Below are 25,272 nucleotides of genomic sequence, written 5' to 3'. Positions count from 1 at the left end.
CAGTGACACAAAGTGCATTTTATTGCCAACAGAACACTTCAACAGGAGGAAAGGCTAATACAAAGCCAAGGGGCTGGTCCTTCTGGCTCATTTTTGTTCCTCCTGACCTTGGCCGGTATTTGGTAGCCTTTCCAGAGCACAGGGCGAACGGCTAAAGGGCTGGGGGTGCAGGAGGGCATGACAGCTGCTGGTCTGTCCTCCCAGCCTGGTCCCACCCCTCCTGCCACTCCCCTCGGGCTCAAGGGACACACATTTGTTCAAATCCAGTGGGCAGGCAAAGCTCACTCTAGCTGCTGGGTCCCCTCCCTGAGGGCCCTGGTCCAGCAACTGGGTTTCTGGCTGAGCTGGAGGGCCTAGGGCCAAGGTCCCACTCTCCGAAGGGCTGGAAACCACCCCCCCAGGTGGGCAGTGGGGCACAGCCAGAACGGGGGAATGGAAAACAGGAAATGGAACTCCAGGAGCTAAGGCAGGGCTGGGCCACTGTCTCACCTCGTTCCCCAGAAAGCGGCCACTTCCAGCATCCGACCACCTCCTGGGGACTCCCATTACAGAGGTCTGAGGGCCAGGCCTGAGGAGTAATGGATGACATTTCCTCCAGCCCACCCAGAGCCTGGTCTGCAGAGGCCTCGCAGCTGGAGGGCCTGGTGGAATCAGTGCCCAAGAAGGCCACAGGCAGGATGGTGGACCCCAGTCCCGTCAGCCGGCATGGGCTGTGCACCTTCCGTCCATCCACGACCTCAGGCTCTTAGTCCAGAAGGCAGGGAGCCCTGCGCTGGCCCCGTTTCCCAGTGTGCTGACTAGAAATGTAGGAAGAAGAGCCCTAGCTCAGAATATTAAAAACGTTCTCTGTATTTCCTGAAGAGTTGAGGCTCAGACCTACTAGGTCCTGGTTATACCCCAAAGTTCCTTCTGCAGATGACAGAGACGTCCAGAAGCACTACCCACATGGCCCAGGCCCCTGCAGGCTCAGTAAGGGCCAGGGGCCTTGAGGACGCTGATCTGGGCAGTGGGGTGGCAGGCTTGGGCCCCAAGTGGAGGGCGAGGCCCCTCAGCCCTGTCAGGGCAGCTGCAGAGGCCCAGGCCTGTCTACCAGCCGCCCTGCTGAACCCCTGCGGGGCCTAGTAGTTCACGAGTTGAGCTGAGTAGATACCATCCTTTTTGTCAAGCTGCAGGAGTCAAAGGTGAGGGGCTCAGTGGTGATGGCCAGGCTCCCGGGGCCCCACCTCTCCCTTGAGCAAGCCCCTCCCTACATGCTGTGTCACTAGGGCTTATCAGTGGTTCCTGACTTCTCCAGGGATGTGTACCATGTGCCCCTTTGGGGCCAGGGATGACACTCCCCCCCAGGAACTGCCCCCCAACCCCAGTGCTCACAGCACCTGGTGGTCCTGTCTGGGGGCCACGCTGGGCTTCTGGGCCAGGGGCGGTTTCTTGGTGGCCACACTTCGGGGGACAGTGCTGGGCCGGCTAGCTGCCTCCTCTCCAGGGCTGCCTGCTGCCCCAGCCAGCACGTAGTGTTGCTTCCGTAGCTCCCCCAGCCGCATGCGTTCAGCATCCAGCGTCTTCTCCAGCTCCAGGACACGCACCTACAGCCGCATGGCCTGCTCAGCCCAGCCCAGCGCAGCCTCCCCACAGAGCCCTCTCCCGGTCCAGGCTTCACCCAAGGGATGAGCTCAGAGGTCATGGGGCAGCTGTGGGGACCTACCTGGGTCTCCATCTCCTGCTTCTTCAGCTTGATGAGGGACAGGCCAGAGAAGTCCATGGTGTCTGTGGCCAGAGGGCAAGTAAGTGAACATCTGGGTATTCAGCCTCAGGAACCGGCAGCTCCCCTCGGCGCCTGGCACTCACCTCTGTCCTCAATCTGTTCTTGGCCTGACTTGGTGGAGGCCACCACGTTGGCGGCCCTCTCGTTGACCATGCGGGAACATTCCTGCAGGCGGCTCAGGTGGGGACTGTTCTTGTCAGCCTTCACCTGAGGGGTGAGGGGTCAGGGTGGGCCCAGGTCTCCCAGCTCAGGGCAGCAGCAGCCCTGAGCTTGGCAGCCACAGCCAGCAGTTAAGGAGCCCCAGGCCAAGCCGAGCCCAGAGCTGCGTGTGTCACTGTTGGTGCACAGGCTCACCTTGGAGGCTGCCACCAGTTGGGCCGTGCTGGCTGCGATCTCATGGGAGCAGACGATGAGCTCCTCATACTTGCCCGTGTGAAGTACCACCTTGTCAGCCGCCTCCCTGAGGGGCGAGGGCCAGTCAGGGCCAGGGTCTCTGACCCCATGGACAGCTGGAGCCACCCCACACCCCCTCTACTCCCAGCACCCTGCTGACCCGAAAACTGCTCCCATTGGCAGAAAGCAGCCCCCTGCCCGCCCCCCCGGGGCAACCTACACCAGCTGTGTGGCTCCCCAGCCCACAGCCTTGGAGGCCGAGATGAGGCCTTCAGTCCAGCGCGAATTCTTGGCGTAAAATTCCTGTTGTGTGGCTGCCCCCTAGTGGTGATGAGAGAACAGGGCAGGATGTGCCAGTCATGGACACCGAAGGTGGAAAGGGGTCCCCAGGGGCCCTTCTCCCCTCACTCTGGCCGTAAGATGCATCCTTGAGGCCTCCCTGTGTTAGGGGGTGGGGGTCTCATGCCCAGGTGGGCCTGGGCTGGGGATCAGGCCCCTTGTGGACTGTGCCCAGGCCCCTTACCCTGCCGCTCTCCACGATCTCCTTCTGCAGGCTGGTGGATGTCATCACCAGAAGCCGGATGGCCTGCCGAGACCAAGACAGCAGTGACTGGTGGCCCTCCAGGTGCAGAGCCCACCCCAAGGTTGCAGCCCCCTCACCTTCATCAGGTCTGTGCAGGAGTTGAGGATCCTACGGGAGGCAGAGGAGAGAAGGGGAGACTTGGCTGCTGTTCGGCAGGACGGCCCACAGCGGGTCTCAGCAGGTGGGGAGGGCGTGTCTACTCCTACCCAGGTCTTCCCTTCCCGTGAGTGGAACCGTTGGGGGCAAACCTCAGGGGCCATGGGGAGCCTGCCTCAGGCCGGGCCTGGGGAACGAAAGGGGGCTCACCTCTCATTCACCTCCAGCTTCACCCCTGAGCTGGCGTGGCGTGCCTGGTTCATCATGTCCTGCATCCAATGACAGAGCCGTGAGCTGGTGGGGAGGAGGGGACTGTGGTCCCGGGAAAGCCAGGGCTGCCTCCAGCCCTCTTGGCTCTCCTGCCTGGAGGCTGAGAGCAGGAGTGGGTGCAGCCTGTACCCAGCCCAGTTGGGGCCGGAAGTCCCCAAATCTCCACAGGAACGAGGGGAGTCCCCAGATCCTGTGCTCACCTCAATCCTCCGCACGGCATCTTCTATGGCTGTGGACGTTGCTGCCATCTCCTTGTCCACCATGGCCCCCAGCTCCTCCTGCCGCACATCTAGGCTCTTAGGTTTCAGTTCCTGCAGAGGATGGGAGTCAGACAGGGCCTGGGATGGAGGTTGGGGGCCAGAGGGATTGAGGAGGGTGCATGGTCCCCACCCTGTGTCCTGAGGCTGCAGGCTCCACACACAAACACCTCTGCAGCCCAACCCAGAGGTGGGTGCAGAGGTCAGAGGCAGGGCCAAGCCCCCCAAACCCACACTCAGCTGCGCCTCACCTGGCCCAGCTGCAGGATGCCCTGCAGGGGAGTCCGCACCAGGCTGGCCTGGATGTGCCGCAGAGCCTGCCGGTCCTGCAGCTGTCCCATGAGCTCCAGAGCCCGGGCCCCACACTCCCTGCAGGTGTCTATCAGGCCTAGGGTGGGAAAGGGCCATGAGTAGAGCCCCCACACAGTCCCCACAAAGACCCCATGGGAGACAAGCCAGTGAGGCAGCCAGAACCTGCCATCCTGGGACCCACTTACGGTCAGCAGGGTCAGTGGGGGCCAGGTGGGAGGTAGCACCGCCATTGACAATGGTGTCCGCAGCCAGGTGGGAGAAGCGGGTCAGGGCTGCTACCAGGGCGGAAGCGTCTGTGCAGATGGGTGGGGCCGAGGTTGGGGGAGAATGACACTGAGACACTAGCACTGGGACCATCGTGGCGGCCAGCTGTCCCAGGAGGAGGAAAGGAGGGCTTGGCAAGACAATATCCATAAGGCAGTGGGAACCACACGGCAATGCGTGTGGCCCTGGGCCCTTCGGTGCCCCGCCAGCTGCAGACACATGGTGGCCCCAGCCCCAAAGACAAAAGCCTGTTTGCCCACAGGGCAGGGCTGGGTTCCTAGGTGGGAGCAGGCAGGGGGCATCTGCTTGGTTTCCTGGAGAAGTGCCTGCTGTCTGTAAACCTCCCGAAAGGCAAGAGGTGGACATGGGTGCTGGAACTGAGACACAGACCCCGCCCTGCCCCGGCTGCACTCACCCGCCAAGGAGGTCAGGTACTGGGCATGGCCCTCCTCCAGGGCGCTCATGGCATGCAAGGCCTCCTGGGCCCTGCTCACCAGGTAGTCTGCAAGTACAGGGAGGGGTTAGGCCCCTGCAGCCCGATGCTCAGGGCTGGGGGACGGGAAGGAGGCAGGGCCCCTCCCATCTACCTGGGGAGCTGGTGCAGCGCAGGTACAGGGGGTCATCCAGCTTGCTCACAGCATCCTGCAGGATGCCTGCAGCCTCGGCAGCAGTGCCCCGCAGCACCGCAAACTGGTCGTCCAGTAGCCTCTGCCGCAGCCCCTGCTCCTGAGACTCCTGGCAATGGGGGCGAAGAGGGCAGCTTAGAGACACTGCCAAGACCAGGAATGTGCCCCAGCCCTGGACCAACCCACGGGCAGCCAGTTGGGGCCAGTTGAGACCCTCACTGGGTGATAGAGGGGGGGTGGTGGTGGAGATTTCTAGAGAGAGGCCTCCCAGGGTGGATAGTTCAATAATAAAAAGGTAACCCAATTAAATCATGGGCTCAAGGATCTAAAAGACATTTCTCCAAAGATACACAAATGGCCAGTGAGCTCGTGAAAACACACGTAGCAACGTAGCACCCTTTGCCATCAGGGAAACACATATCAAAACCACGAGAAACCACTCCACACCCACTAGGATGGCTGAAATAAAAAGGCAGTAGTAAGCATTAGCAAGGATGTGGAGAAACTGCAAGATTCATGCATTGCTGGTGGAAGGTAAAATGGTGCAGCCACTCTGGAAAACAGCCTGGCAGTTCCTCAACAAGTTAACAGAGTCACCATGAGACCCAGCGGGTCCACTGGGTTCCACGCACATTAGCTATCCACCCAAAAGTGACAGCAAATGTTCACACAGAAACCTGTGCTCAAACGCCCACAACAGCCAGAAAGTGGAAGCAACCCAAATGTCCACCAAGGGATGAGCAGATAAACACCATGTGGTCTGTCCACACAGTGGAGTGTAGTTCAACCACAAAAGGAATGAGGGGCTACGATGTGGGGACCCCTGAAAACATGATGCTGAGTTGAAGACGCCGGACACAAAAGGACCATGGTATAGGATCCCCTTTACGTGAAATCTCCAGAACAGGCCGAACAGAGACAGATCGCTAGCTGCCAGCAGTGAACTCAGTGGTGCTGCTGTGCCTGGGGAGTCCATACCTTCTCCGCCAGCCGGCCCTGCAGCTCGCCCTGCTCCCGGGAGCTGCGCTGTTGCTCATGGCTGAGCGCCGCCTCTGTCTCCCGCACCAGGCTCTGGGCCGCCAGCAGATCGGCCTCCCGCTGCCGCACAGCCCCACTCAGCGCATCCTTCTCTGCACTCAGTATGTCCAGCCGTGAGCTCAGCTCCGACTGGCTCTGTGGACAGACGTGGACATGGGGCATGTGAACAGGGCTCCCAGGCCACATCCACCCTGCCCCCATGCTTACAGACTGGGCGTGGGGGTTAGTGACCACCCCCATCAGACTCAAGGCTCCCTGAGGACCATGTAGGTCCTATCTCCCATGTAGCCCCTGGGTCTGGGTGAGGGCTGCATCCCAAGACCAGTGAGTGGCACCCAGGTATGGCTCGTTCATAGGAAACAGGACCTGACTTCTGCCCAGGACTGGCTCTAGAACCCCACCCCCCACATCGCAGCCAGAAGTACCTGCTCTGTGTGGCTCAGGGCCTCCTGCACGTGGGCCAGCTCCCTGGCCTTGGCCTCCAGATCCCTCTTGAGCTTTTCCAGCTGGTCGCTCTGCTCCTCCAGCTGGGACAGGACAGCATGTCACTGGGGCAGTGGGCTGGGGATGCCGGGGCAGGGCCCTGTGCCACAGGGAACATACCTTCAACTCTGACTCCCGCTTCACCTGCTCCACCTGGAAGGCCAGCTGCTCCTTCACCCGCGCCACCTCCTCCTGGCTCTGCTGCGTCACCGTCAGCTGCTTGGCTGTGTCTGCGTTCTGCACGGGCAGGGGAAGGACTCATGCTCTGCCACCATCCCCGAGAGGCCCTGCCACTGGCCGCAGTGGAGGACAGGCTGAGCCTACCTTCCTGAGCAGCTCCGCATGCACGTGGACGAGCTCATTGTGCTTCTCCTTCAGCTTGCTGTAGCGCACCTCTGTGGCACTGGCCTTCCCTACGGGCACAAGGAGAGGCAGTGACGCCCAGTGTGGGGTGGCGAGGGTTAGGGATACACCCCTGGACCCCTGTGGCCGAGGCCCCACACACTCTCAGCCTCCTCGCGCAGGCCCTGGCTCCGCTCGCCCTCCAGCTGGGCCGCCCTCAGCTGGGCCAGCTCGTGGCGGAGCTGCTCATTGTCCACCAGGGCCTTCTGCTTCTGCTTCCGCTGCTCCTCCAGCTCGCCCTCCAGTGCATTCACCTGGCCTTTCAGCTGCGAGATGTACCGCTGGGCCTGTGGGCAGAGGGGTGATGTGGGGTCCTGCCTGGGCTGGGAGGGGCCTGGCCACCACCCAACCCCACCCCCGGCACCTCCAGCTTGATCTTCTCCAGCTCAGAGCGGAGCATTTCCACCTCTCTCTTCAGGCTCTCAATCTGGAGGTCCCTGGGGACAGAGGTCCTGGGGTTCAAGTTAAGTCAACCAGAAAACTCAACAGACCCGGGCACAGGAACTTGTCTTCTCCTCAGTGGCCACTCAGGATTTGGACACCTCATGGGTTCACGTTCCCCACCCATGGCCTTTCCAGACCAAAAGTTCCGAGTTCAGCTCAGCCAAGGCCTGTTCCAGCCATCCCCAGCCCAGTCGGCTTCTTGGCCCTCACCTGTCATCCTTCACAGAGCCATTGGGAGGTCCAAATGTCTGATCGAAGAGGTCAGCCACCACCTGCCACAGCAAAACACGGTGACCCCTGCCCCACTCACCTGTGCCCTCCAGGCTGGGCAGTGGGCAAGGGGAGGGCTGGGGGAGACAGGTGGCTTACCACTGGCTCCCCTGCAGGGGGCCCCGTGCTGATCTCAATGAGATTCTCCGGCTCCTCGTCCTCCGGGGCCTCTTCAGGGATCACCACCACCGGCTTGATGTGCTCGGCCAGGGCTGAGGCCCGCAGGAAGTTAGGGGGTCCCTGCAGGCGGCAGGCGGGACCTGTTCAGCTGTCCCCCATCAGGAAGCTCTCCTTCTGCCATCTCCAGAGCCTGTGTAGGGCCCGGAGACCAGTGGTGGCAGCCTAGGGGCCCTCTGGAGGGAGGTACCTCAGGCAGCCGGGGGATTTGGATGAGCCGCTTGAAGTACAGCATATCGGAGGCTCTGCGGAAGAAGTTCCTGAGGCTGCAGGGGAAAGACGGTGGGAACTTCAGGGAGGGGCCGCAGAGCCTCTCCCCCACCGGCCTCAATCGTGGCCCTACCCCAGGCGGTACCTGTGAAACTGCTCGTGGAACCGGTCCCTGTGGCCTTGCAGGGTGTCCGCAGGGAGACCTGGAGAGTGGCACAAGTGTGACAGGACTTCTCTGCACACTGCTCAGGGGCTCGCCTGCCCTGCCTGTTCCTCTGCGTGCTACAAACTGTCCTAGATCAGGGATCACCCAAGACTGGGCCAGGCCTGCTCTCCGATTGGGAGGCGGAGACCTGTGAGAGACCCCGTGGGAGGGCTCAGTTCAGACTGGGCTAGAGAAGCAAACAGCAAACGAAAGGGCGGCGGTGCAGCGGCATCTCACCTGACCCACACTCGGCTTCAAACACAGGCGTCCTGGGCTGACACTCATACCGTGGTTCTCAAAGTGTGGTCAAGGAATGAGACCCTTTCAAGGGGTTGGTGAGATCAAAACTCTCCTGAACACCCAAGACACCTTTTGCCTTTTTGTGCTCAAATCTCCGGTGCGCCTGGTGGGAGGTACCTGGGAGCAGGTGGGGCCTCTGTTTTGCCCAAGCCAGGCACTCAGGGTCGTAAATATGAAAACTATGCCCCTCACTAAATTTTCTGTTCTGTAAAATAGTGATTTTTTTCATTAAATGTATGTTATTTCTATTAATGGGTAGTGGGTTTACTACCGCTATTTTTAAATGAATAAATCTCTAATGTCTCAATTTTCCTTTTGGACAGTGAACATCTACGCCACATAAACACAGCCACCCCGGGCCACTCACAAGAGTGTAGCTTGAACAGGAGCTTGACCGTGTAGTGGTAGAGGTGGCTGCAGTCCTGGATGACCTGGATGAGCGGGGCCAGGCGGCACTGGCCTGAGGACATCTGGGATACAGCAATAGCCGTGTTGAGCTGCCGGAAAACTGCAGAAGAGGGGTGGGAGGAAGAGCGTGAGCCCTTGGGAGCCGGCCAACCTGCCTGAGGTGGTCCAGCCTCAAAGCAGGGCCCTTGGCCAGCTCCCACACACCAGTGTGCTCCCTGCCTCCAAGACAGGAGCCTCATGTGCTGGTGGCTGCCCCAGGTCCAGACAAGATGCTCCCATGAAGGGGGTCAATGGCGACAGCAAGGTCAGGGCAAAGGAGCTCCAGCCCAGTTTAGCAGGGGCTTCCAGACAAGGTGCCTCACTGACAAGGGTGACAGACAGCTCCATGCCCTTGGGCCTCAAACCTGTGCTGAATGTTACAGCAGGAAGGAGGCTCACGATGGAGTACCCCAAATGCCTCACTTTGCAGATGTGGAACAGGCAGGGCTTCTTCCAGGTCACAGGGCAGTGGGGTCAGCACTTGGCTCTACAAACCTCAACCCTGAGACCTTGCTTGCCCGTGGGACCCCCTTCCCCTGCTCCTGACAATGGGACCTTGTATCAGAACTACCAAGTGGAAGGGACAAGGGACAAACATGAGGCTGCCCCCTCCTTGGCTGGCAGCTTCTCTGGGACAGAGAGAAGAATGACAAAGAGCAGACAGCCGGCCAGCATGGGAGAGCGGCCAGGCAGCCCCCGCTGCACAGACCTGTGCCCCTCAGGTCCTGCTCTTGCCTTGCCTGTGGTGGGACCACCTGCAAACCTCTGCAGTGACAGGAGAGAGCCTGCGTGGGGAGGGGCAAGAAGGAAGACGAAAAGTGCTGCCCCTTGCCTTTAAAAAAAATTAATTTTTAATTACATGTCATGCTAAGTGTGTTTTCCTTGTAAAAAATTACAGTACACATCAAGTACTGCTTTGGATCTTAAACACGTATGTACATGCTGTTCTGCAATCTGCTTATTTCACACGGCAGAACGTTCCCTAGATCTTCCCGGTCATCAGATTCGGACACATCTCTCTCTTCCCCACCACCCTCCGTTCTCTGCTATGCACAGACAGCGAGATGCAGCCAGGCCTCCACTGAGGCGTGTTTAGGATGTTTCTGTTGCTTCGCTGTTACAGACCCTGAGGCAGGGAGCCCTTGCACATCTGGGAGTTTCTCCAGATGTTGGTACACCATACCTTCCTTGTGCTTCATCAAGACATGGAGTCACCAGGTGGGAAGCGTGCCTATGAGTGTTCTCCACTCCCCTTGTGGGGGCCACTGCCTGCCCACACTGACCTTCTCCCATCCTGAGGGCACCTGGCTCCTGCCTGGTGGCCTCCGTGCTGAAAGGCTCAGGCTCAGCACATCTCTACCAGGACACAGCCTGGTAGCTCTGTCCTGAAGCATAGCTGGGGCCACACCTTTGGACACCAGCCCCCTGCTCTCCATGTTGGATCCTGAGCAGGCTTTTCCCAGGCACAAGGGTCCAACTCTGAGCCTACCTCTCACCCACTGGAACTGGGTGCCCATCAGACTCGCCCAGCTGCAGAGGCCAGACCTGGGGATTCGGGGCGGGGGCTGCCCAAACTGCCTCTTAATTCCTAGTTTCCCTCAAGGAGGCATTTGCTTCTTGCCCTCTGACGGAGAACACTGAGTCACCCATGAGCTGTTTTGAAGCTGCCACTCAGAACAATCACTTCTCCAGCCTGGAAGCTGAGCTCTCTGAGATTTCCTGTCTAGCAGCTGCCGGGTTCCTCTGCTAGGAAGTCTGACACGACTGAGAGGATTTCTAGAGCAGAAAATGGGCAGGATGACCCAAACCACCTCTCCTCCAAGTAGGCTCTGCAGGTGGCCCAAGGCTGGGGCAGGAACCTGGCAAGGTGGCTCCTGTGCACACCACCTCACCCTCCCCGTCTTGGGGCTGATGGACTGACGTTCACTGGGTGAAAGGGATGGACGTACCTGCTAGAGCCTGCCATGCTTTGGAGGTACCAGGAGGCCCCATTACCTGTCCCTGGAGGTGCATGGACCCCAGGAGGAGCAGGGGCATTTCTTTTGTTTTCTTTTGAGACTGAGTCTCGCACTGTTGCCCAGATTGGAGTGCAGTGGCATAATCTTGGCTCACTGTAACCTCTGCCTCCCAAGTTCAAGTGATTCTCCTACCTCAGCCTCCAGAGCAGCTGGGAATACAGGTGTCATGCCACCACGACAGGATAATTTTTGTTTTTTTTTTTTTAAGTAGAGACAAAGATTCACCATGTTGGCAAGGCTGGTCTTGAACCTCTGACCTCAAGTGATCTGCCTGCCTCGGCTTCCCAAAGTGCTGGGATTACAGATGTGAGCCACCACTCCTGGCCACGGGCATTTCATAGTAAGTTGGTCTGATCACTAATGTCCTCTTTCTTCTTCTCGTCCCACCTCTGGGGACTTGGCAATACACTCAGACCCCCATATCCCCACTCTGGATGGCTCACCTGATTCAGAAAGCTTCAGCTCACAATCCATGTAATCAAACATCTCCACAGTGAGCTGGAAGCTACGGAAGAGAAGTGGGAGAGGGATGAAAAGGGTGGGTGGGCCCGCCAACTTGTCCTGAGACCACCCAGTGGAGAGTGGGGATGGGGCACCGCAGACACCGTGGCTCTGGGATCAGCATGCCTCTGCCAGGACGACAGTCCTTCAAGAACACACCATCCCTTTAACTTCAACCTCTGTTCCCTGGGGGCATAAGCATCAACGAATAAGGCCACCGCCTCATTCTTCAACCCCACTGTCCCCTGCAGACGCCTGGGTGTGAAACCCGGTAGGGAGTGGAGAAGCCAAGGGGAGGTGCCGGGTAGGCACGCAGAGTGACTCACATGTTGTTGACGTCGGTCCCAGCTGCCTTCTCCAGCACCTCATCTGTCACCTCCAGGCCCGCAGGAAACTGAGGGTGCTGTGGAGAGAACCCCCACCCAGCTGCCACTGAACCAGGGGCCCCATGCTGGGTCCCTGGGCCCTGCTCCTGGCAGACCCAGGGTGTGGTCCACATAGGTGGCAGAGGGCAGTGGAGGGGGCTGGGAGGAGGGGAGCACCCAGCCAGGACAGCAGAGACTGAGGAAGCCCAGGACTGAGTAGGCCCCTGCCCACGTCCACGGAAATGCCTGAAGTGTTCTGGGAGCTTCGGGACGCCCTGGCCTCCCTGTCTCCCCTTTAGTCACAGTCAGAACAAGGTTAGTGGAAAGACTCACGGATAGGACAGATCCCACCCTCAATGCCCCAACATGTGCCATGATGTCACAGCGGGAGAAGCCCACGGGTCCCTCAGCCCCATGACTCCCCCGAGGAAACCACCTTGAGGTGGAAGGAGATCTTGGTCAGCAGCAGCTTGGTGTAAACATTCACCAGCTGTCCGTACCGGTCATGCAAATGTCCCTGTGGGAAGACAGCCAGGGTAAGGGACCACTGCTCTGGACCACATCCAAAAGTCCTAAGGGACCTGGGCATGACAGTGACCCGCCACCGGGCACGTCTTCATTCAACAAACGTCTCCTCCCGGCCTCCACCAACCTCCCTCTCTGTCTCTAGCTTTTCCCCTTAATCTTCCTCCTTGTCATTCCTGCCAAAGAAACTCTTGTGAGAAGAGAGCTCTTTGTCCAGGGCAGCAGGCCAATTCTGAGCGGGACGCTTTATTAAAGTGCTGGTGCTGGCAGAGGCACATCCCGACGGGTGCCTGGACACATCCTCCCTGCTCCCTCCTCCAGCCCCATGGCCCCTGAGACCAGGCCAGCTGGGCCCACATCTGCAGATGGCACCATGGGCAATGTTTTCCTCACTTCAAGGGACGTGAGTCAGTGCAGTGGTCCTGGGCTGGGTTAACGCCTCGGTCAGGCCTCCCTGTGGGTCCCTGTTCCAGGGCCTGGCCTGCTCCTGTGTCCCTGCTGCCCAGGGCAGACGAGTGCCCTGCAGTGCTCCAGAGAGAATCAGGCCAAGGCCCTCTGCCCACCGGGACACCTCTAACTCCTGAGGTCTTGCAGCTCATCCAGAACACAGGTCCCCCAGGGCTCTCAGGCCTTACTGCATCTAAGAGTCACCTGGCAAGTGTGCTCAAAATGTAGACCTCCAGTCCTGAATTTTTAAATAACTATTTCTTTTTTCTTTTTTTGAGGCAAATCTCGCTCTGTTGCCAGGCTGGAGTGCAATGGCTCGATCCCAGCTCACTGCAACTTCTGTTTTCCGGTTTCAAGCAATTCTCCTGCCTCAGCCTCCTGAGTAACTAGGACTACAGGCGTGCGCCACCACATCCGGCTAGTTTTTTGTACTTTTAGTAGAGACGGGTTTTCACCATGTTGGCCAGGATGGTCTCGATCTCTTGACCTCATGATCCGCCCACCTCGGCCTCCCAAAGTGCTGGGATTACAGGCGTGAGCCACCGCGCCCGGCTGGTCCTGATTCTTTATCAGCAGGTCTGAGGGAGCCCAGGAGTCTGTGCCCCACTACGGGCTCTCTAACTACCACTGAGGTGCCCGGGCTGTGGTGTTGCCACATTTCCCAACTCGTGAGGACTAAAGGGCCCAGGTGACTTCAGAGCTGGAGGGCCCACGGGTTATGTGTGTGGAGCACCTTGCGCCAGGCCTTCAAAGGCAGACGGCATCTCCCCGAGCAGGCCCCACTGCTGCCCCTCCCACTGTCACCCCTGGGAAAACCCAGGCATCTAGAGGGAGCTGCCCATAGGGAACTGCCCTTTGCTCAGCCCCAAATGCTCAGAAAACCCCCGAACGCCAGGCAGGGCCTGGACCGGGCTGGACCTACCCACAGGTCACCAATCTCCCGGATGTTGCTGCGGTACCGCTGGCAGTCATGCAGCACCTGCAGCACAGGAAACAAGGGAGAGGGTGAGGGTCCAGAACCCCAGGGTAGGGCCCTGAGACCGAGCGGGAGGAACGGCCCAGAGCTAGGGGACAGGAACAGGGCTGGAGCCCACATGTCAGCCGGACAGTGCCCCACCTCGGGGAGCAGAGGGGACAGCTGCCACTCACATTGGGATGCCCATCTCGAAGGACCTTGTGGAGGACATGGCAGAACTTCCAACTGAGGATGGAGCTGCTGGGCAGCGGCAGCCCGATGGCGTAGGACCAGAAAGTGAAGGCACCCTTCTCGTGGTGTGTGCCCAGGATGATGCCTGCAATGTCAAGGCCAAGTGCGAAAGCAGAGACTAGAGTGTGGGGAGCTCAGGGGCTCGGCAAACAGCTGAGAGAGGCCAGAGCCACCCAAAGAGGGCCAGCCCCCGATCATGTGCCCATCAGCCCAGAGCTCCAGTGTCCAGCCAAGGGGACAGGAGTTAGGGCAAGACAAGGAGACCTTAACTAGGCCCAATGGGGGCGTTTTCCGTGATGACACAAGCCACACAGGACACTACTTCCCGGGGTCAGCGAGGGACCTTGTGACCCCGGCACAGCTGACCACAGGCCACCTGCAGCGCCATGCTACTCCCACATCCACACCCGACTCCTGGGCTCAGGAGCTGGCCAAGGATACGCCGGGCATGCTTCTCCTTCACAGGGGCCTCCTGGGTGTTGATGGCTTTGCTGATGCTGATGGCCTGTGAGGGACAAAGGAGTGTTCAGAGCCCCCAGGCAGCCACCCCAGGAGACACCACCCTAAGGGAGAAAAGTGTAACACCAAACAGGATTCTGCCTGGGTTCCAGGCCAGCAGAGCAATGGGGGAGGCAGGAACCCCTCAACCTAAGCCTCTGAAGGACTCCTGTGCCCGACTGGTACAGCTGGACTACAGTGAACACCAAGAGCTCCAGGAGTCAGGGGACAAGGACCAAAGCTGGGCTATGGCTCCAGGAGGCCACCCTGCCCCAAACATGCACGACTTGGCTCTCCTGGCAGATGCGGTGCCCTGAGCCCCAGGCTGTGACCCAATGTGGCGTCTTCCGGCCCACTTTCCCCTCAGGGAAAAGCGCCTGAGACTGCAGCCCCGGGCTGGGGCCCACCTGGCCTTTGCGGCACCCCACAAACAGTCCACGTCACGTCGTCCCCCTCTCTCGGGAGGCATTCCCATGAAACCCAGGCTGAGCTCAGGGCCTGTGGCCCACTGCCCCATATGCTGCCTCTGTCCTGGGTGGTGACTCACCCTGTCAAACTGTGTCAAGCTCCTGCTGCCACCTGCAGCCCAGCCAGGGGCAGAGGAAGGCAGGAGTGGGGTCTGCAGCTGTCACCTGGAACTGCACAAGTGAGACCCTCACATTCAGCCAAGGCCAGAACCTCAGCATCCCCCCACCCACCCCCAGCTGCTGCCTCCTTTTCGAGAAGGCTTCCTGGATGTGACTGCTCTGGAGAAAGGCTCATGGCAGTACCGTTACTACCACCTGGCCCTGGTTCCATGGAGTTTCTCATGTGGGAACAGGTCTGCTAAGCCTCTGTCCCCCACCACCAATGTTTGTGGACTGAGAAGAGCTACCCAGGCCATGGGCAGGAGGGACAGGACCTCGACAGATGGGACATGCAGCTCCAGGCCAGCCATTCTCCCCAGCCCCTAGCCTCAGCAGGAGCAGCTGGGCCCAAGCCACAGGTTGGTCTGAGGCAGGCAGGCTTTGCAGGGCAGGGAGCTGGCTCCCGGGGCAGTGCAGTGCTCCTGCGCCTTCTCCCTGGGCGCCACTGTGTTCTCGCACCCAGCACCTGAGCAGTGGACATCCAGTTAGGGTCTACTGTGGAATTTCCTCTGTGAGAAAAACCAGCCCAGGGAGCTGAGGGGCCCTTCCTGGTGGGACTCTCAGATGGGGTCTGGTGGGCTGGGCCAGGCAGCCTTTGGGCCGCCCCTGGCCCCCTTTCATACACAGGGCCCATTGTACTGGACCCTCCCAGGCAGGCGTCCTGAGCCCTGCTCCCTGCAGTCGGGGAGGAGTGCAGTCCCATCTCAAGGAACCAGGACCTGAGGAAAAGCACACAGACTCTGGTGGGCCTGACCCTGAGGGCTGCCCAGCCACTCACCCCCAGCCCTCAGCTCCTTCCTTGAACAAACGCATCCACCAACTGTGAGAAGCCGTAGCTGTGTCATGCCCCCACCAAGGTGGAACACACTTCCCATGACAGAAGTGATGATGGTAAGGATCCTGAGTGCCCAGCCCCTGCCAGGCATGGGGCACTCGCCTCCTAGCAACAGCCCAGGGAGGTGGTAATGATCTCATTTTCCTGGTGAGGAAACTGAGGCACAGAACGCTTATATACTTGTCTGTACAGCTAATGAGGACAAAGGCAAGGTTCAAAGCCAGGTCTGTGTGACTCCATGACCTGTGTCCCTAGTGACTCTGAACAGCCCCCAGGCAGCTCCTTCCGTGGGGAGGGGCTCCTGGAGCAGGAGGCAGGGGCTGTAACTTTCCCAGCTCATCCCCAAGCAGCCAGGCAAGCAGCTGTCTGTCACAAGCCAGGCGTGTCTGTCTCCAGGCTGTGTAACTCCATCCCCAGCTGCCGACACCTGAGCTGCCACCTGGTTCAGAAGATTCCTGGCAGGAAGGGTGGAGCCAAAGTGACTCATGCAGACCTGGCGGGAGAGGCTGTGGACACAGAGATTTGGGGTTTCTTCTGATATGAGGAAACCCCAGGACGGGGCTGAGATATGTACCCTAGAAGCCGAGAACACATTCTGGGGGAATGGGTCACCCTCTCCTCTTTATGAGGAAAGACATAGGTGAGGGCAAGGTGCAGCCACCCCGTGGCCCTAGGCTCCAGATGCCCACGCAGCAGAGCTCCAGCTCCCCACACCTGGCACCCTCACACCGTCCTGCGGCCACCCTGCTGAAATCTGCACCTCCTGGACTGACGGTCTCTGAGGACCAGGCGCCCTCAGACAGGGGCGTGTTTCCTTATTTATCACCCTCTCCCCTCACCAGCAGTCAGCAACATGAGGGGAAGATCAGCCTATGGGCACTGCTGAACCCCAGCTCCTCAACGGTGCCTGGCACACAAATGGCTTTCATGGCAGGAGAGAGACCCAGGAATGCAGTGTGATGGGGCGTGTCTTGGGCACATGGCATGGGGCATAGTCTGCTGTGCGCCTGGGCCTCGGTGCTGCCTGTTCCCCGCACTGGCGGCAGGGGACAGGATCTGCAGCAGCAGGGCCCTCCCGGGCAGGGTGCCGGCTGGCTCTGGGAACACAGCCCCGTTGTGTCTAAGGCGGGCAGATGTGTGCACCGGGCTTGGGGCGCTACACAAGGAGGCACAGTGCTTGCACAGTGGGAGTCTGTGGCCGCTCCGTGGGCCTCGGCTCTGACCAGGCGGTAGCAGCTAAGCCCTGGCCCAGGAGACGCCTGGACAGGTCCCAGTGATGTCCCACCTACTCCCCTGCCTGCCTGCTGCTGGCCTTCCCTTGACAAAGTGGCCCTAGGGGTCTGAGGGGGCCGTAGTGGTGTGGGCGCTCGGGCTCACTCCGGTGAAATCCACACCGGGCAGCCTTGACACAGCTCTGCTCTGAGGCTTATAGTCCCGAGGCAGGTCCAACTGCCAGCAATACTTGGTTCTGGGTCCTGAGGTTCTCAGCATGCCACCCTCATACCTGCCAAGTTGGATGAACATGGTTCTCCCCATTTTGAAGGTGGGGAAACTGCAGAGTGCCATGGGAGAGAGAGGGCTGCCCAGGCCTATCCCTGGGTTCTCTCCAGCCTGCATTTGTGCCCCGTGTGCCAGAACAACCCCAGCAGCTCTGACACAGGCCAGAGGCTAGAGGTCAGCTGCCACAGAGATACCCCTTCAGGGGAGTGCAGCCTTTCAGGAGTGGAAGGGATTGATCATGGACCTCAGGTCAGGGTGGAAAAGCCCAGTGCTAGAGAAAGATCATAAGGACATGTGGGACTGCCCCAGGGTCTGTCTGCTACTTAGCACCCACAAGCTCCCATCCAGCTCCTGAGAAGAAGGGGCCTCACGCAGAGCCTGGCAGGGCAGTTTCTGCATAGCTATGAGTGGCTGTAGGACCAGGGCTACGCAGGGGATGCCAGAGATAATGTATAGCACAAGAGCATGAGGAGGGGATGCAGTTCTTCCCACTGCTGGGCACAACAGGGAGGGGTATCTGGCCGGGTCAGGGGAACTCTCTGGAGTAAGCAGGACAGAAGTGATAATGGAGGGGACAGGGGACCGGGCACAGTGGCGCATGCCTGTAATCCCAGCATTTTGGGAGTCTGAGGTGGGAGGATCACTTGAGCCCAGGAGTTCAAGGCCAGTCTAGCAAGACCCCATCTCTACCAAAAATAATTTAAAACTTAGCCGGGTGTAGTGGTGCACGGTTGTCGTCCCCTGATACTTGGAGGGCTGAGAATTGCTTGGGTCCAAGAGTTCCTGGCTGCAGTGAGCCATGATAGCACCACTGCACTCCAGCCTGGGTGACAGAGACCCTGTCTCTAAAAAGTAAAATAAAAATAATAGGCCAGGTGTAGTGGCTCTTGCCTGTAATCCCAGCACTTTGGGAGACCAAGGCGGGTGGGTCACTTGAGGGCCGGAGTTCAAGACCAGGCTGGCGACATGGTGAAACCCTGTCTCTACTAAAAATACAAAAATTAGCCAGGCGTGGTGGTGCGTGCCTGTAATCCCAGCTACTCAGGAAGCTGAGGCAAAGGATTGCTTGAAGCCAGGATGCAGAGGCTGCAGTGAGCCGAGATCGTGCCATTGCACTCCAGCCTGGGCGACAGAGTGAAACTCCATCTCAAACAAAACAAAACAAAATACAAAATAAAACAATAGAGAGTTCCACGGCAGCCATGAGACATCCTGGCGAAGGGAGCTGGAGGGTCCACGGAGACAGCAGAGGGGGCAGAGTGAGGTCAGCTCCTGCCTACCTCCACAGACCCAGCAGCTTTTCCAGCATGGAAAAATCCTCAGAGTCCACACCCACGCCCCAGGAGCCACCTGCTCACAACTGAGTCTGCTATTATACTGCCCAGTGCCAGCAGCAGGAAGGGCCTGATCTTTAAGGGCAGAGAGTGGGGAAAGCTCAGGGGTACCCAGGGGCCCAGGGGGCAGGTGAGGCTCTGCAGGTACACTCAGGATCGCCGGCATCGCCAAGCGGGTAAGAACACATTCTATGCCATAAGGCCAGCAGATGGTTCTCAATAACCTATTAATAAAGTCATTTTTCTTGAGCTCAGCCTTGTGCTGAGCCCTGAGCAGAGAGCACTGTTCCGGTGTTACCTCATTCATGCTCATAAGGAACCTCGGAGCAGGCGGACAAAAGAGGACATTGAGGCTGAAGGAGGTTAACCACCTGCCCAAGGTCATAAATAATAAAAATGTGGCTGAGCGCATGCTGCATGCTGGGGCTGTTCTGAGCACCTTCCATGTTGATTCAGTCCTCACATAACCCTCCAGGGTTAAACCTGAACAGCTGCCCGAGGGCCCCCAGCTACTAAGAGTGGGCAGGACCCAAGGCAGTCTGTGGGTCGGAGATGGACCCCAAGGCCCCTCCCAGGTGGCCCTGGGCTGCATGGCCTTCACAGTTCTGGGGGCAGGGGTAGGGCCGGGTGCAGGAGAAGTGTGTCAACGTAGACATCCTTATTGTCCCACCACAGGAATCGCGCTCCCCAAGGGCCTCTAACATGCCTCCCAATTGGGAGTAGGCTCTGGATCAGGAGTAGTTCAAATCCCGGGTAACAAAGGCCTTGGGCTGGCAGAGCCAAGGGGCCTCCCCCTGCCCCCATCCCTTGGGGTGAGGGCATCTGCCTCTGGGCTGTGGCCTGCAGCTCCAGTGGCCAGGGGAGCCCAAGCCCTCAGGATATACCTGCCCTGCTTCCAGGAAAAATCAGGCCAGACAGGGCCTGCTGGCTCATGAGTGGCCCAGAGCTGAGACTCATGGGGCACACCCCAGCAAGCATCTCAGTGAATGCTGTTTCAGGAGAGGGGAGATCAGGGTGTGGCAGGTGACACTCCTGAGAGGCTCCTGGCCCAGGCCTGATGTGGACTCCAGACAGAAACAGATCTCAGGAATGGACACTGTCAGCAAAGCCAGGCAAATGAGCTGGGAGGCCTCGGGCAGTGGCTACACCCCACAGTACCCTGTGGCCCAGAAGGCTCCAGAGTTGTCTTTCCACCAATTATACTGTCCCCACCTCCAACCCCTGAATACAGGGACATCCTTCCAGTTCTCTCTCCAGGCCTAAACCAACATCTGGCTGTCAGCAAATCCCCACTGGGCAAATGGAAGGGTGAACACTCGAAGGAACAAGAGCTCTTTCAAACACAAGTACTGGACGACTTCAGGGCAGTGAGTCTCCTTCTCCAGCTAATAATTTATCCACTAGAGCTGCATAGTAAAAGTAACTGTAAAACAATTTCTATTTTTAAAATCAACCCTGAAATGAATCAGACGTAAGCCTCCTTGTTATCATGACGCCTAACAGCGGCACTTGGCAGGGACGAGAACGTTCTTCAGAGAGCTAGGGCACTGGATGCTGGCAGAGTGGTGGGTTATTTTGCTTTAGCATTTCCAAAGAGTTGGGTGAAGGACAGAGAGAGCTCATTCAAATGCATTTGCCCCCTCAAAGGCCATTGATGAGAGCAAACACAGGGTTTCTGTAGCTGAGGAGGCCAGGATACGGCCACATGCAAAGCAGCGAGGTGTACAGCTGGGTCCGCTCCAGCAGACAGGAAGTCAGGGGCAACTGCTCTGCTCCATTTCACCTGTATCTCCCCTCATTTGCACTCAGGCCTGCTTGGTCCTGGCCTCTCCGTCATTTCACCATTTAGGAAAGCTCCGAAGGGGGGCATGAGAGCCCAGGTTCCCCAGGACGCTGGTTACAATGTTGTAGCCTGACCCCCTGCCACCTCTGCCCCCGGCTGTGTGGGTAACACCCAGGTGTAGGAGGACTGTTCCTGCATCACCCCTCTGCCAGGCTGGCTCTGGAAGTGACAGGCAGCCAGCTCGTGCAGTTTTATTGTTCTGGGCCCTAGTGACATCACTCCACAAACCCGTCTGTCCCAAAGCCAGGGGGCTGAGTCACCCCCAGGGAGACGAACCTACTGCAGTTTGAGGATCATGTTTATTTTAGCAAGAGAAGAAATAATCCCGCCCCAACTAAACTTTTCTCCAGGGCTCAGTCATTCCCTAGAGTGGATAGCCATGAGCCGCTCAGGCCTCACCAAGAGGATAGCATCAAAGAAGGGAGACCACCGGCCCCTGGGCATCCACTCATCCAGCCATTTATGAAGCCCAGCCTGAGGACCCCAGGGTAGGAGGACAGTGCAGGTCTGAGCAGTTGCTCAGGGAGCTCGGTGAGGTGGTGATACATTCCCACTTCTCAGGTGAGCCTGGTCTTCACATGCGCCCACCCCACGTCTGTCTGCTTCCTCCTGCTCTGCTGGGCCAGCCACAGTGTGTCAGGGCAGATGGGGAAGCAGTGCAAATAATGTCATAAGGACTGGGCAGCACAGTGAGGCTTGGGTAGGAGGACGGCAGCTGGTGGCTGCACAGAGGAGGATATTCAAGCATCGCAGATTACCAAGTGGGGCGGGGGTGGGTAAGGGTGTCGCCGACAGAGCAGCCAAGGCGTCTCAGGTTAGCCGGCTGGGCGTCCCTGTCCCTCGGCCAAGCAGGCCTGGACTCCACTCAGAGGCTTTCCACTTTAAGCTGCTGGGATCCAGTGGCCAGCTAGTTTTCATTCACGAATGACCGGTGCAGCGCTGGCTGGGAGGCTGGAGTCCGGGCCAGGTCAGAGAAGGGGCCTTGTTTGTGGCTGTCCCTATTCAGAAGGGCGAGTAGTTCTGCCAGGCAAGGCTCCTGCTGGCTTTGCACACACCTCCTGGGGCTGTCACCCCCCAGAATATCCTCCCACCCTGGAGAGCCTTTGTGATGTGGCACCTCTGGGCTCTATCTTCCAGGGAAGGACTGTTCCCCACCTGGCCGAGTCCCCCAAACCCTGTGCAGATCCCTTCTCTCCCCAGCTGCACCAGCACACAAGGCTCCTGCTTACAGCTAATCTAAGGGCACTGGGCAGAGTCCAACAGGGAGCTTGTTTCTCTTTCAGCCCAGCCTGCTCTTCTGAACACAACATAACAGTGAACATTCACTACAAATGGCATTCACTACAGGCCAGGCACTATGAATGCCTGAAAATCTTTACAACGTTCCGGGAGGTATGTACTATTATTGCCCCCATTTTGTAGATATGGAAACTGTGGCAGAGGTGTAAAGGGACACAGCCAGGAGCTGAACCTGGAGCCTTGCTCTTGACTGCCCTGCCATTGCACACATGGCTGCAGTTCGCATCTCTCCGCCTCTTGGAGGGGACAAAGATGACTCGGACCTTCCTGGAGCATACCCCAAAGCTACAGGTACAGGCCGAATAAGACAGCAAGTGGGCTCCATGAATGTGTCATGGGTGTCAAAGGACATCAGAGACAGGGAGGGGAGGTTAGGGATGGGCAGCCCCTTCGAACTGCAACCTAGACCAAGAAGCAGCCTCTGGAACAGCTCCGCCAGGGAGATGTACAGCCCAGGGGTCAGAAAGTCAGCAGCCTGCTAGGCGTCACCATGAGGGCATCGCCATGTGGGCTGATGGGACGGAACCAGGCAGAGGATGTCACGGCACGAGACAGAAGTGCACATGCCCAGAAAGAACCAGCTCAATGCCCATGCCACACTGCGGGCAAATCACTCCTAGACACCTAGACGTTGCCCTTTTCTACAAACAGCCAGGTGATTCTAACACTTGTACTGTCTGGAATGACAGCCGCTGGCTAGTGGGGCTGTGAGTATTAGAAAGGTGAGTCCAGACTGAGAGGAGCCGTTTAGTGTCCAGTACACACCTATTTCCAAGATTTAGTAGGAGAAAAAGAACGTAAATTATCCCATTCACATTTTTTTTTTTTTTTTGAGGTGGAGTCTTGCTCACTGCAACTTCTGCCTCCCGGGTTCAAGTGATTCTTATGCCTCCGCCTCCCAAGTAGCTGGGACCACAGGTGCATGCCACCATGCCCGGCTAACTTTTTTTGTGTATTTTCAGTAGAGACAGGGTTTCACAATGTTAATCAAGATGGTCTTGATCTCCTGACCTCATGATCTGCCTGCCTCAGCCTCTCAAAGTGCTGGGATTACAGGCACGAGCCACTGCACCCGGCCCCCATTCATAATTTTTATTGTGATTACATGTTGAAAGGGCTATATTTTGGATATACTGGGTTAAATAAAATATGCAATTATAGTTATTTCACCTGTTTCTGTTGACTTTTCTAGTAGTTACTACATAATCTAAAAGTACACACATGGCTTGCCTCTGGTTCCTACTGGGCAGCCTTGTTCTACTATGCGCCGGGGCTGAGAAGACCCAGATGTCAATAAATGTTAATGTTTACAGGATTTTGGTTTCATGGGGGATGCGGAGCATGTATCTTACCGACCTGGAAAACTGGATCTATGAACTGTTTCCACATATGGCTCCCCAGACAATCCCTGCCCCACGGGAACCCCTCATACTTGGGTAGCTTTATGTCTACAATTAATGCTCACCCGCCAGGCTTGGCTCACTGAGCAGTGGCCAAAGACCTTGCAATGTAGTAAAGAGTTTCTCTCATCTTAACCTGAGAGGAATCTTCTGGGCTTGATCTCCATCCTCTGGCCTGCAGGGGAAACTGAGGCCCAGTGAAGCAGAAGGGTTCATAGATCAGGAAAAGGCAGGACTCCCCGTGAGCATTTCAAGAACTCCTGCGTTCTTCTCCACAATAGCTTCAAAGATGCTTTCTTCTCTAGATTTTAAACTTTTCAGCAGGGGAGCGAAGGGAGAAAGATGGGTGGCCGAGTATCTGCTGAACCCCTGCTATGCCCTAGGTGCTGTTTCATGTTTACATACTGGATGTATCAGTTCCTTATGGCTGCCCTAACAAATCACCACAAACTCAGTGGCTTACAACAGCACAAATCTATCATCTCCCAGTTCTAGAGGTCAGAAGTCTAAAACAGGTCTCACAGGACTAAAAGCAAAGTGTCAGAAAGGCTGTGTTTCATCCTGGAGGCTCTAGGGAAGAATCAATTTCCTCGCCTTTTCGAAGTTATAGAGGACGCCCATACTCCTTGGCTAGTGGCTCCTTCCCAGCAGCAGGCAGTGGAGTCTTTCTCACGCTGCCTCACTCCAACCTCCTCTTCTGCCTCCCTCGTCCACATTTAAAGACCTTTGTGATTACACTGAGCCCACCTGGTAACCGAGGAGAATCGCCCCATCTCAAGGACCATCTCAGCTGATGAGAAACCCCAATTCCATCTGCAATGGCTTACTCAGTCATTAACATGTTCACAGCCACCAGTCTCTCTCTCATACCTTACACCAGCCCTATAAGATAGATGGAATGATCTGTATTTTTTTTCAGACAAGGACACAGATTTACGAGTTAATCTGCAACTTGCCCAGGGACACAGGCTAGAGCCTAGGTCTACCTGCCTACTAGTGCCTTTTTGATACCACACCCTCTTTTTAAATGATATAGGCAGTTTTCAGGTTCCAAATACTGTATTTTGTAGTATTCTGAGTTCAGAATACAGCAGCAACAAGACAATAAAGTTTGTCACCTCTGTTTTGAAAAGAGTTTTTTTTTACCAAAGGGTCTAAAGTCATGGGGAAGAAAAGCATACACTGGTTTTCTGGACACTCCCCTGGGATTATATACACATACCACGCAACAACCACAGGCACCAGCTCCCACCAGGCACATGACCGCCTCCCTTCAAACTCCTGAGTACTAACCTCAGAGACATTTGCAAACAGGGTGTGTCCTCCTCCTGACCCGGGAGCCCAGGGGAGGAAAGCAGGCTGGCAGGCTAGTGAAGATTTAAATTCTAAGCCAGCCTAGTGCTCCTGCACAGCACACAGTGCTGTGGTCAATGCAAGACAGGCAGTGTATTACAAAGGAAGCCAGGTCCCTGGACTGGATGTGCTATTTTCTGTCCCGAAGGAGACACAGAAGTAGCAACCTCAGCTCTCCAGGTCCTTTTCCACCACGGGGCCTGGCTGCTGGCTCACTCGATTATTTCTGGGAATGATCTAATTAAATATTAACTATGTACAAAACCTCATTCTTACATTCCTCAATAAGTCACTGTGAAGATGAGCAAACCCAGACAATGGACATAAACTCCATCTTTCCAGAAAAGGGACCCTGGAATGGGTGAGTCCTGTGAGATTCACCCATTACAAAGTTATTCATTGTATATGACCCTCTGAGATTCACCCATTACAAAGTTATTCATTGCACATGACCCTCTAAGCCTTTGAGAAAAACCCAGAGCAAAATAAAATAAAACAATCCACCTTTGGCCAGGCACCGTGGCTCATGCCTGTAATCCCAACACTTTGGCAGAGGTGAGGCAGGTGGATCGCCTGAAGTCAGGAGTTCAAGACCAGCCTGGCCAACATGGTGAAATAACGTCTCTACTAAAAATACAAAAATTAGCTGGCCGTGGTGGCGCGTGCCTGTAGTCCCAGCTACTTGGGAGGCTGAGGCAGGAGAATCGCTTGAACCCAGGAGGCAGAGGTTTCAGTGAGCCAAGATCATGCCACTGCCCTCCAGCCTGGCGACAGAGCGAGACTCCATCTCCAAAAATTAAAAAAAACACACACACACAAAAATTAGCCAGGTGTGGCAGCACACACTTTGTAGTTCCAGCCATTCGGGAGGCTGGGGCAGAAGAATTACTTGAACCCAGGAGGCAGAGGTTGCAGTAAGCCGAGATCATGTCACTGCACTCTAGCCTGGGCAACAGAGTAAGACTCTGCCTTAAAAAAAAAA

General features: G+C 57.3%; 1 protein-coding gene across 4 annotated transcripts in view; it reads right to left on the bottom strand.

Moving 5' to 3' along the window:
* HIP1R (huntingtin interacting protein 1 related) overlaps nucleotides 1–25,272 on the bottom strand; it is a 27,741-nt gene continuing 2,469 nt past the window's right edge. For 2 of the 4 annotated variants that reach the window (XM_017544349.2, XM_017544347.2), the window contains exons 2-32: nucleotides 14,044–14,107; nucleotides 13,545–13,687; nucleotides 13,318–13,374; nucleotides 11,860–11,940; nucleotides 11,385–11,461; nucleotides 11,001–11,062; nucleotides 8,460–8,600; nucleotides 7,733–7,790; nucleotides 7,568–7,643; nucleotides 7,300–7,440; nucleotides 7,141–7,202; nucleotides 6,851–6,923; nucleotides 6,590–6,773; nucleotides 6,409–6,497; nucleotides 6,205–6,321; nucleotides 6,027–6,128; nucleotides 5,542–5,736; nucleotides 4,525–4,672; nucleotides 4,353–4,439; nucleotides 3,859–3,966; nucleotides 3,613–3,749; nucleotides 3,305–3,415; nucleotides 3,045–3,103; nucleotides 2,816–2,846; nucleotides 2,679–2,741; nucleotides 2,376–2,476; nucleotides 2,117–2,222; nucleotides 1,846–1,969; nucleotides 1,703–1,764; nucleotides 1,377–1,583; nucleotides 1–797 (exon numbers count right to left, since the gene is read on the bottom strand). In XM_017544349.2, the coding sequence (XP_017399838.1) occupies nucleotides 738–797; nucleotides 1,377–1,583; nucleotides 1,703–1,764; nucleotides 1,846–1,969; nucleotides 2,117–2,222; nucleotides 2,376–2,476; nucleotides 2,679–2,741; nucleotides 2,816–2,846; nucleotides 3,045–3,103; nucleotides 3,305–3,415; nucleotides 3,613–3,749; nucleotides 3,859–3,966; nucleotides 4,353–4,439; nucleotides 4,525–4,672; nucleotides 5,542–5,736; nucleotides 6,027–6,128; nucleotides 6,205–6,321; nucleotides 6,409–6,497; nucleotides 6,590–6,773; nucleotides 6,851–6,923; nucleotides 7,141–7,202; nucleotides 7,300–7,440; nucleotides 7,568–7,643; nucleotides 7,733–7,790; nucleotides 8,460–8,600; nucleotides 11,001–11,062; nucleotides 11,385–11,461; nucleotides 11,860–11,940; nucleotides 13,318–13,374; nucleotides 13,545–13,687; nucleotides 14,044–14,107 (3,126 nt within the window). In that variant the 3' untranslated portion in view covers nucleotides 1–737. Of the gene's footprint in view, nucleotides 798–831; nucleotides 1,167–1,376; nucleotides 1,584–1,702; nucleotides 1,765–1,845; nucleotides 1,970–2,116; nucleotides 2,223–2,375; nucleotides 2,477–2,678; nucleotides 2,742–2,815; nucleotides 2,847–3,044; nucleotides 3,104–3,304; nucleotides 3,416–3,612; nucleotides 3,750–3,858; nucleotides 3,967–4,352; nucleotides 4,440–4,524; nucleotides 4,673–5,437; nucleotides 5,737–6,026; nucleotides 6,129–6,204; nucleotides 6,322–6,408; nucleotides 6,498–6,589; nucleotides 6,774–6,850; nucleotides 6,924–7,140; nucleotides 7,203–7,299; nucleotides 7,441–7,567; nucleotides 7,644–7,732; nucleotides 7,791–8,459; nucleotides 8,601–11,000; nucleotides 11,063–11,384; nucleotides 11,462–11,859; nucleotides 11,941–13,317; nucleotides 13,375–13,544; nucleotides 13,688–14,043; nucleotides 14,108–25,272 lie in introns of those variants that run through there. The other 2 variants (XM_017544348.2, XM_017544351.2) reach the window with 2 other exon arrangements.

The sequence above is a fragment of the Cebus imitator genome, unplaced genomic scaffold (assembly GCF_001604975.1).
Source record: "Cebus imitator isolate Cc_AM_T3 unplaced genomic scaffold, Cebus_imitator-1.0 Scaffold169, whole genome shotgun sequence".
Classification (NCBI taxonomy): Eukaryota; Metazoa; Chordata; class Mammalia; order Primates; family Cebidae; genus Cebus; species Cebus imitator.
Note: the sequence above shows the minus strand (reverse complement) of the source record. Positions and strands in the feature narration are given on the sequence as shown.